We start from the raw sequence: 10,446 nt of genomic DNA, 5'->3' as shown, positions 1-10,446 counted from the left end.
TCAAGACCTTACCTGACAGGTATTTCCCCCAGAACTCCCTCCTGATAGCCTCAAGGGCAAGCAGCCCCACCTGGCCCCAGTTCCCTAAGGGTAGAGATTCTTACCTAACATCATCCTCAGTTTTAGGCAGGTATTTTTCTAATTAGCAGAGATTAAGCAAGGTTTACATTTGGTCTTGTGAGCCATCCTTAGAAACCGACTGACCTCTTTTAATTTTATCCTCTTCCCAGTTCAAGCTTCCCAGACCTTGGTGGGTATGTTGTGAAAAGGAAAAATTTCAGTCTTCCCGGGCCTCTTACGGGCTCCCCTCACCCCCCCCCCCGTGGCTGAGGGGTAAAGAATTCGCCTGCAGTGCAGGAGACCAGGCTTTGATCCTGTGTCAGCAAGATTCCCTGATGGAGGAAATGGCAATCCGCTCCAGTATTCTTGCTTGGAAAATCCCATGGACAGAGGAGCCTGGCGGGCTACAATCCATGGGGTCACAGAGTCAAAGGCGACTAAACACGCAGGCAGGCCTCTTAGATAATTCTGCCATCACCAGTTTTCCCTTGCTTGGTTTCTGCCTTTTTAAACCTAAGAAATCTATTAAGAGAAAATTTCAAACAAGTAGAAAATATATAATGAACTCCCATCATTGTGGTTCAACTTGTGATCAGCTCTTTAATGTCACATCCAATCTGTTCATGCTTAATTCAAGTGTCCTACAAAAATGTCACAACTTACATCTGGATCCAAACAAGGTCCCCTGATTGGTGGATGCTTCTTAAATCTTAAAAGACACAGGTTCTCTCTCAGCTTTTACAATGTTGTTGAAGAAACCAGATAGTTCTGTAGTTTCCCTGTTAGGATTCCTCTTTCCCTGTGTTTCAAATAAAATGGAAATCTTGAAATATTCCTCAGTGACAAAACGATGAATGGGTGTGACTTTAAGTGACAATTTTGGAGTCAGTTTGGAGGAATAGTCACATTAAATGTGAAGCGGTAGCATTTTCAGGAAATGTCCAACTTCTACCTGAGGGAAACAGTGAAAGGCAATAGCCTTTTACAGTCACTGAGACTCAGGTTGCGGAGAAGTTGCTTTGGGTGTAGGTTGGGAATAATAAATACTAATGAAATTACACAGACCTTGTCGATCTGGTTTTCTTGCCCAGTGGCGGTCAGTGAGGTAGTGCCCGGGGGTGATGGAAGGCCCAAAGGGCGTTATTCGCTTAAGTCTGCTGAGCCGTCAAGTGTCAGAGGTCGCGGGCGGGCTGGCTATCTGATCAAGACAAGCAGCCCGTAGGCCCTGAAAACCGAACAAAATCCACGACTGCACAAAAAGGGGCTTCTGAGCTCTCAGGCACCAGCGTGAGTCAGCAATGCTCTCACCGGGCTCCACAATGGACAGGCACGCAGCGGCTGACGCGCCTCTGGGGAGCATGTAGAATCTAGCAAGGCCAATGTGCTTTATCGACCGCCCTTCTCGGGAGGTTCCCTTCATGGCCTGATAAACCGCGAGCTAACCCCGCACCCCGCCCTCGCCGCCTGCAGATCTCCACCTCCCAGAAGTCTCTGAGAACCGCACATGTGGCTAATTCTTCAGTGGAAAAGAGTCGCGCAAGCGCAGAGAGCGGCTCGGCGTAGACTGAGCGGCGCTTGCGCACGGTACCGCCAGCTCCGTTCGCCCCGCCGCCGAGTTCTGCGCGCTCCGCGCCTTTCTTACGTCACCGTTTCGCATGCGCTTTGGTAGGCAGGGCGAGCTTTCGGGGGACCGGTAGGGGGCGGGCCTTGACCGGGGTCTCACGGCGACTGCGCGGACGGGAGCCCGACTGGAACATGGCGACTTGCGCTGAAATCCTGCGGAGCGAGTTCCCCGAAATTGACGGACAGGTCTTCGACTACGTGACGGGTGAGCCGAACCGAATCAACGCGCTGGGGATGCCGAAGTGGAAGTCAGGACAGGGGGAAGTACTAAGGCAGAGCAGTGGCGGGGACCGCCGCTAGGCCTCTCCTCTGTGTGACCTCTTGTCCCGAGGGCCAGTTGGGTCTGGAGCCCGGACTGGGGCCGCAGTACGGGGACCAAGACTGCTTGTATGTCCACCTTATCTGGTATCTTCCTCGTCTTGACACGCCCCTCCCTAGGCGTCTTGCACAGCGGCAGTGCGGACTTCGAGTCTGTGGATGACCTGGTGGAAGCTGTGGGGGAACTGTTGCAGGAGGTGTCCGGGGACAGCAAGGATGACGCGGGCATCAGGGCCGTGTGCCAGCGCATGTACAACACTCTGCGCCTGTACGTGCCAAGGCAGGGGGATTCGGGGAGATGGGAGAGCGGACGGTCAGGTGACAAGACGTGATAGAAGGTCTGATGGCCATAGAGCTTTTTCCTCCACTTCTAACCCATTGCTTTCTATCCCTACCCTCAAGGGCGGAACCACAGACCCAGGGAAACAGCCAGGTGCTACTAGACGCCCCCATCCAGTTGTCAAAGATAACAGAGAACTACGGTGAGAGAGAGGGAAGATTGAACTAGCTGCCCTATGTGCTCCACTCCCTACCCACCTGCCCTCTGGGGTTCAGGACTCTTGGCACCTCTTTTCCACAGGACAAGGTTGTAGGAGTTAGTTGATGTCTTTACTGAGGGCAAATGAGCCATTAATAAAGGGATTAAGATTGGCGAGGTCTCCAAGCTCTTGGGTGTGGTAGGACGCATGGGTCTTGGAGCTGAACAGATTTAGGTTCACTCCCCAATTTTGCAGTTTACTAACCTACAGTATGATCTTGTAAGAGGTGCTTAACTGCTCCTAGCCTCTGTATCCTTAATCTGTGAGTTGAGTTTTTAAGTGAGAGAATTGATACCTATCTCTAGGTATCTCTAGGTATGTGTCTGTGTCTGATTCATGTTAGTCACTCAAAATGTTAGTTTCCGTTCCCTTAGGGAAAAGGTGACTGCTTTTCTTATCGCTTACAGACTGTGGCACCAAACTTCCAGGCCTGCTAAAGAGGGAACAGTCCTCGGTGAGGAGGGAGAGGAAGAAGAAAGGGAGGGGTCTGTGTCTGTGGTGGGGGTGAGAGTTGGCTGTTTCTAAGTATTGGAGTATCTTCCTGGGGCATTTCTGATTGTCTTTCCCTGAGTCCTTGAGCCTGCACCATAGGATGAAATGGGTTATGTTTGGACCCTTAGACCGTGAATGCAAAGAAGCTAGAGAAAGCTGAGGCTCGATTGAAGGCAAAGCAGGAGAAGCGCTCAGAGAAGGACATACTCAAGACCAGCAACCCTCTGTGAGTTAGTGAAAAGGGCTGAGAAGAGAGCAGAGCAGTCCCAATTGAGATGGAAGGCTGCTTGGGAAGGCTGCTTGGGAGTGCTAAAAGCCATCCATTTCTCCCTTTAAGAGTCTTGGAAGAGGCATCAGCCAGCCAGGCAGGCAGCAGAAAGGAAAGTCGGTTGGAATCATCTGGAAAGAACAAATCCTACGATGTGCGAATTGAGAACTTTGATGTGTCTTTTGGCGATAGGTGAGGGAGTGGCAGTGAGGGAGTGGCAGTGGGGGAGTGGGGGTGACGGGTTTTTTTTTTTACAGTTAAAGGAGAATTTGGAGAGGTGTAATGGGGCTAAGAATAGTTAGATTTCTGTTGTTAAACTTGCTGTGCAGCTATCTCTAGAGCCCCCTTTGTCGTCTTCCTGCTACCCGTGCAGGGTACTGCTGGCTGGAGCAGATGTGAACCTCGCATGGGGCCGCCGCTATGGGCTAGTGGGTCGGAATGGGCTGGGGAAGACGACGCTGCTGAAGATGCTGGCCACCAGGAGCCTGCGGGTTCCAGCCCACATTTCCCTGCTACATGTGGAGCAAGAGGTTGCTGGAGACGACACCCCTGCCCTGCAGAGCGTGCTGGAGAGTGACACGGTGCGAGAAGACCTCCTGCGTCGGGAGCGGGAGCTCAGTGCCCAGATTGCTACTGGCAGGTGAGGGCTCCCTGGGACAGACTGACCAGCAGCAGCCATGCTTCGCAGAGGGCCTGCCACACTGGCACAATCCATCATTCAAATACCCATCCTAGTAAGCAGCAGAGCTTAGGGTTTGGCACGGTGATGCTGTGCATTCCTTGTTCCTAGCATGGTGCCCATTGCCCTCACTGCCGTGAGCAAGTCCTTCCTGTCCTCTGTTCCTGTCCCAGCAACAATGCAGCCAGTAGCCTGCTTTGCAGCCGTCCTGAGGTGCAGAATAGAATAGTAAACTTCTCCCGCTCAGCCTGATTGCTCTTTCCCCCCATTCCTAGGGCCGAGGGCTCACAAGCTGCACAGCTGGCAGAAATCTATGCCAAGTTGGAGGAGATTGAGGCTGACAAAGCACCTGCCAGGTATTTAAAATTCCCTTCCTTCCTTCAGATTTTATCTTTCCCATCTGTTACCTGTTCCAACCAGGTTCTTTCATTTCTTCACTCCTAGAGCATCAGTCATTCTTGCTGGGCTTGGCTTTACCCCCAAAATGCAGCAGCAGCCCACCCGGTGAGTGGCCCCTACCATTCTTGGCTCTGAACACTGTTGGCGGTGCCTCTGCCTCTTCTCGTGAACACTTGCCCCTGATGCAGCTCTGTCTCTTTAGGGAGTTCTCAGGTGGCTGGAGGATGAGATTGGCCCTGGCCCGGGCTCTGTTTGCTAGGTGAGTCCCCTGGACCTGTGTGTGGATACTGTGGAGGATGAGTTTGGCTTTTGGGAGGTGGCGACAAGTCGCTGACCCGAAACCTCAAACCATGTATTCTTCTTTTCCATAGGCCAGATCTGCTGCTGTTAGATGGTGAGTGTGAAACGTGGCACCCTGACTTTGGGGTGTAGAAGGGTGGTATTGTCCAAGTTTCTAGTTCTCCAGCCCTTCAATCCCAAACATGTCCTCCCCCGCTTTTCTAGAACCCACTAACATGCTGGATGTAAGGGCCATCCTGTGGCTGGAGAATTATCTGCAGGTGAGTGCCTCCAGATGTGGAGCAGGTCTGGGGAGTGTCTGCCTCCACGGCTGCTGGGGTTTGGGAGCTGATTGCCCTCCCAAACCGGGCCTGCCATCCTGTGACCCCCTCAGACGTGGCCCTCCACAATCCTGGTCGTCTCCCATGACCGCAACTTCCTGAATGCCATAGCCACAGACATCATCCACCTGCACAGCCAGCGGCTGGATGGTTACCGGGGAGACTTTGAGACCTTCATCAAGAGCAAGCAGGAGCGACTGCTCAATCAGCAGCGTGAATATGAGGCCCAGCAACAGTATCGCCAGCATATCCAGGTGGGAGAGCAGGCAGGAGTGGGGACCCACCCCATGCTATGGGTACTAGAGTCGTGGGGGGCGAGGGAGCTGAACATGCCTGAACTTGTCCACCTGCAGGTTTTTATTGACCGGTTTCGCTACAATGCCAACAGAGCCTCCCAAGTGCAGAGCAAACTCAAGATGCTGGAGAAACTGTGAGTACAATGTCCCTGACCGGGCCCTGACTCCTCTCGTTTTATAGGGAATGCCTACAGTTCTCATCTTGCCCTCCCCTTCTAGATCTCTCCTTTCCTACAAATCAGCTTTAACTTCCTTCCCTGCAGGAAGGCCTGGTATTCTATTACTGCTCTTGGAGAGTTCATCTTGCCCTGAGACCTCGGCAACCATCAGTCTGCTTTCAGTCTATATATTTGCTAATTCTGGACATTTCATATAGATGGATTCGTACCTGTGACCTTTTTTTATGTCTGGCTTCTTTTGCTCAACGTCATGTTTTTGAAGTTCATCATGTAGCCTGGATTAGTACTTCACTCCTTTTTCTGGCCAGATAATATTTCATTGTACGGTTACTCCACATTTTGTTTAATGATTCATCAGGTGGTGGACGTTCAAATTGTTTCCCATTTTTGGCTGTTAGGAATAATAGTACTGATATGAACAAGTTTTTGTGTGGACATATGTTTTCTATTCTCTTGGGTACATAGCTAGGAATGGAATTGCTGGGTTATGTAATAATTCTATGTTTAAGATTTTGAGGGATTGCCAAACTGTTTTTAACAGCAGCTGCACCATTTTACATTCCTACCAGTAGTATATGAGGATTACAGTTTCTCCACCTCTTTGCCAACATTTATTCTCTGTCTTTTGAAGTTTAGTCCTCCTAGTGGATGTGAAGTGATATCTTTTTGAAATCTTGATTTGTATTTCCCTTGTGACTAATGATGTTGAGCTTTGGAGGCATTTTTTTATTGAAGTATAGTTGATGTGCAATATTATATGTTTCAAGTGTACAACATAGTGATTCACAATTTTTAAAGATCATGTTCCATTTATGCTTATGATAAAATATTGACTATATTCTCTGTGTTGTGTAATATATCCTTGTAGCTTATTTTATACCTAGGAGTTTGTATCTTTTAATCCTTTACCCTAGTCTTGCCCCTCCCTCCCTCCCCTCTCCCCACTGGGAACCACTAGTTTATTGTCTATATCTGTGAGTCTGCTTCTTTTTTGTTATATTTAATTTTATTTTTTAGATTCTACATATAAGTGATACCATACAGTATTTCTTTTTCTCTGACTTATTTCACTTAGCATAGTCTTCAAGTCCATTTATCTTGGTACAAATGGCAAAATTTCCTTCTGTTTTTATGACTGAGTTGTTGTTCAGTCACTAAGTCGTGTCCGACTCTTTGCGACCCCAGGGACTGCAGCACCCCAGACTTCTCTGTCCTTCACTGTCTTCTGGAGTTTGCTCAAATTGATGTTCATGAGTTGTTGATGCTATCTAACCATCTCATCCTCTACTGCCCCCTTTTCCTGTTGCCTTCAGTCTTTCCCAGCATCAGGGTCTTTTCTAATGAATTGGCTTTTTGCATCAGGTGGCCAAATATTGGAGCTTCAGCCTCAGCATCAGTCCTTCCAGTGAATATTCAGGCTTGATTTCCTTTAGGATTGACTGGTTTGATCATATAGTCCAAAGGACTCTCAAAAGTCTTCTCTAGCACCACAATTCAAAAGTATCAATTCTTTGATGCTCAGCCTTCTTTATGATCCAACTCTCACATTCGTACATGACTACTGGAAAAACCATAGCTTTGACTATACAGACCTTTGTGAACACATTGTATATGTGTCTGAATATGTATATCCATTCATCTGTGGATGGATGGACACTTAGGTTGTTTCTGTGTTTTTGCTATTGTAAACAATATAGCTGTAAACACAAGGGTGCGTGTATCTTTTCCAATCAGTATTTCTTTTTTTTTTTTCATATATATACCCAAGAGAGTATTGGAAGTTTAATCTTGAAGCAACATTTCTAGACATACAGGTGGTAGGGGAGCTTAAAATTCTAAGGCTTAGGATCTTGTGATGTTGAAACATATAGTATATTAACTGGGAGAACAAAAAGCTACCCCCCAAAAAAACTTCTGTTCTTTTCAGCATATGTATTACTTGTATGAAAAGAACAAATCCATTTTTTAAAGTCACAAATCTAGTCTGTCTCCTATCTCCTCAGACCAGAGCTGAAACCTGTGGACAAGGAGCTGGAGGTAGTGATGAAGTGAGTGCTGGGTCAGAGGGGCAGGTGGGGAAGTTCTTGTTTCTGGGGCTGCCCTTACGCTCATCATCCCACCTCCTGCAGGTTCCCTGATGGATTTGAGAAGTTCTCACCACCAGTCTTGCAACTGGATGAGGTGGACTTCTACTACGACCCAAAGCACATCATCTTCAGCCGTCTCTCCGTCTCTGCCGATCTTGAATCCCGCATCTGTGTGGTATGGCTACCTTCTCTGTTCCGTGAGCTGGGACTGGACTCTCCCAGTGTGGAGATTGTGTTGTGGGTTGGTCATGTGGGAGAGAAGGTCCACAGGAGTAGGAGTCACAGCCTGGGCCGAGGACTTCGCTGTACTTGTCCTGGTCCCTTTTCCAGCCTCACTGGGCCACTCTGCAGCATAGATAGAGCCTGGCCTGTGGTGTTTTATAAGTACTTAGAGCAGTATTTTGTCTTATTGGTCTCAGCTCTGAGTGTCCTCCTAACTGTGGAACATAGAGGAGAGAGCATGGCTCAGGGTCAGACTTGGGATGCTAACTCTGCCTTTTCTTAGCTTGGTTACTAAGCAGACTCCTCATTCTTAAAAGGGAGATAACATCCAGCTTGCTCTGCTATTGGGAGAATTAATTCCTTTGCACTTAGTGGGTACTTGGGTACTGGTCCCCTTCACAGCTTTACTGTTTCCTTCATTTTTCTCTACAGTTCCTTAAAAACATGTTTTTTTAGTTGTTGGAGTCACTGGGACTACCTGGGATCTATTCTCATCTCCTCTGCTTCTGTATCCCACTCAGGGATGCTCTTTATATACTCATGTGTCTTCTTACAGGTTGGGGAGAATGGGGCTGGGAAGTCTACCATGCTGAAGTTGCTTATGGGGGACCTGACACCTGTTCAGGGCATCAGACATGCTCACAGGTAGGGCCCACACCTCCGCTTTCCAACCCCTCTTGTGCTGTAGCTACACTCCTTTATGGTCATTGCCTTCCATCCCCTCTCCTCCTTCCCATCTGTCTGCAGGAATCTGAAGATTGGCTATTTCAGCCAGCACCACGTGGAGCAGCTGGACCTGAATGTCAGTGCTGTGGAACTGCTAGCACGCAAGTTCCCTGGTGCGTTAAGGAATTTGAGCTAAGGAAAGAGGGCTGGGCCTGATGCCTCCCCCTCGGCTTACCTTGCATTGCTGAGTCTGGGTGTAAGGATGTGGGCATTGGGGGTGGGGCTGGGTGGATGGTGAAGGGAGAGAGTTGGGCCTGGAACCCACACGGTGGGGTGGGGCCTATTGCAGGACGGCCTGAGGAAGAGTACCGTCACCAGCTGGGCCGGTATGGCATCTCTGGAGAACTGGCCGTGCGCCCTGTTGCCAGCTTATCTGGGGGCCAGAAGAGCAGGGTGGCCTTTGCTCAGATGACCATGCCCTGGTGAGCCACCTTGACTAGAGCTTTGCCCTCCATTATCCCACTCTTGCCCAGTGGAAAATGATTGTCTTGCCTTGGTATCAGAGCTCATTTTCTCCCAGCCCCCCTAACTGCCCACCTTTCTGGGTTCTGCCTGCCAGTCCCAACTTCTACATTCTGGATGAACCCACAAACCACCTGGATATGGAGACCATTGAGGCTCTGGGCCGTGCTCTCAACAACTTCAGGGTGAGTGTACCTTCACACTGCCCATTCCTTCCTGGGCCTCAGCACACCTTTGGACCCCTCTGAGAGCCCTCCGGTCTCTGTCTTGCAGGGTGGTGTGATTCTGGTGTCCCATGACGAGCGCTTCATCCGGTTGGTGTGTCGGGAGCTGTGGGTGTGCGAAGGAGGCGGCGTCACCCGGGTTGAGGGGGGATTTGATCAGTACCGAGCTCTTCTCCAGGAACAGTTCCGCCGTGAGGGCTTCCTCTAGGGCCACGAGGCTGAGGACTGTGCCCAGGACATGGACTGTCTCTCAGACCCCTGGGCCACCATGTAGGCAGTCATCTCCTGCCACGGACTTCCCCCAACTTTGGGGACAGCCTTATTCCTAAATCTCTCTTTTTGACTGGAGCATCCTCTGCACAACCCAGGAGCCCCACCTAAGGGTCTTTGAGGACTGGTCCTCCAAGGGGAAGGGAGTGGGGGGGGCTGGCCTCTGGGACTTTAGACCCCTCCCACTGCCCCAGCTGCGACTGGGCTCTGAGTGGCCGCTATGTAAATTAAATCTCCTTGCATCTCCCTTGCTTACTCTGCTGCTGCTGGTGCAGGGCTGCAGTGTTCACCCATGGTTAAGAAGTGCAGTCTCTCTGATTTGGCATATTCCTGTGACATTTGCGTCTGTCATGTGGAGGAGGCCCTGGAAGCATCAGTGTTGCCCCTGGGGGGAGATGTCGTTAAAGCCGCTGGGGGTTGGCCTTGCAGTGGACCAGCTTATAATGAAGGGCAGTGTATTCCATCACTGCAGTGCTGCGCTCTCCAGCCCAGGCTTAGCTGAAGGGGTCTGGGTTCTGCTGTCTCCGCCCCACTGCTTGAGAGAGTAAGCTGATTCTGTAACCCAGCCTCAGACATGATTTGCCAGCTGCTTTCTCCAGTGATCTCTGGCCCAGGCTCACCCTGCTTCTCTGAATTGGACCCTTTGGGGCCAAAGAGAAAAGTGAGAAACTGTCCCCATTGTGCTTGAGTGGTTTTGTGTTCTTTATTTTTTCTCTTAACTATGTAGGAGAGACCTGGGAAGTAGGGAATTGAGAATGGGGTCTAAGATAAAAAGAACATTTTGGTTTCAAATTAACCAGTGTTTAAATGGGGAGGTGGGGGTTGTTTAACAGTAGTATGATTTATAAATATTATTTCCTGGATACTTAGCCACTGTACGTAATTGTTGTGCAGAAGACACTAAAATTGCTTTCCTCTTAATGACTGGAGAAACCAGCATCAACAGAAAGAACTTGGCTTCGTGGAGAATTGTCATCACAAA

The 10,446-nt window shown here is 49.7% G+C and overlaps 1 protein-coding gene across 1 annotated transcript; it reads left to right on the top strand.

The window, feature by feature from the left end:
• The first annotated feature begins 1,762 nt into the window (after positions 1-1,762).
• ABCF3 (ATP binding cassette subfamily F member 3) lies at positions 1,763-10,137 on the top strand. Its single transcript, XM_065942645.1, has 21 exons — positions 1,763-1,888; positions 2,122-2,269; positions 2,404-2,483; positions 2,948-2,994; positions 3,161-3,258; positions 3,370-3,492; positions 3,674-3,940; positions 4,255-4,335; positions 4,424-4,483; positions 4,581-4,637; positions 4,750-4,772; positions 4,883-4,938; positions 5,052-5,252; positions 5,352-5,428; positions 7,477-7,521; positions 7,603-7,735; positions 8,339-8,427; positions 8,530-8,621; positions 8,798-8,930; positions 9,068-9,155; positions 9,244-10,137. The coding sequence occupies exons 1-21, from the start codon at positions 1,816-1,818 to the stop codon at positions 9,400-9,402; spliced, it is 2,130 nt and encodes a 709-aa protein (XP_065798717.1). The 5' UTR covers positions 1,763-1,815; the 3' UTR covers positions 9,403-10,137.
• Positions 10,138-10,446: the final 309 nt, after the last annotated feature.

The sequence above is a fragment of the Muntiacus reevesi genome, chromosome 8, assembly GCF_963930625.1.
Source record: "Muntiacus reevesi chromosome 8, mMunRee1.1, whole genome shotgun sequence".
Taxonomy (NCBI): Eukaryota; Metazoa; Chordata; class Mammalia; order Artiodactyla; family Cervidae; genus Muntiacus; species Muntiacus reevesi.
This window is presented reverse-complemented; position numbering and strand designations above follow the sequence as displayed.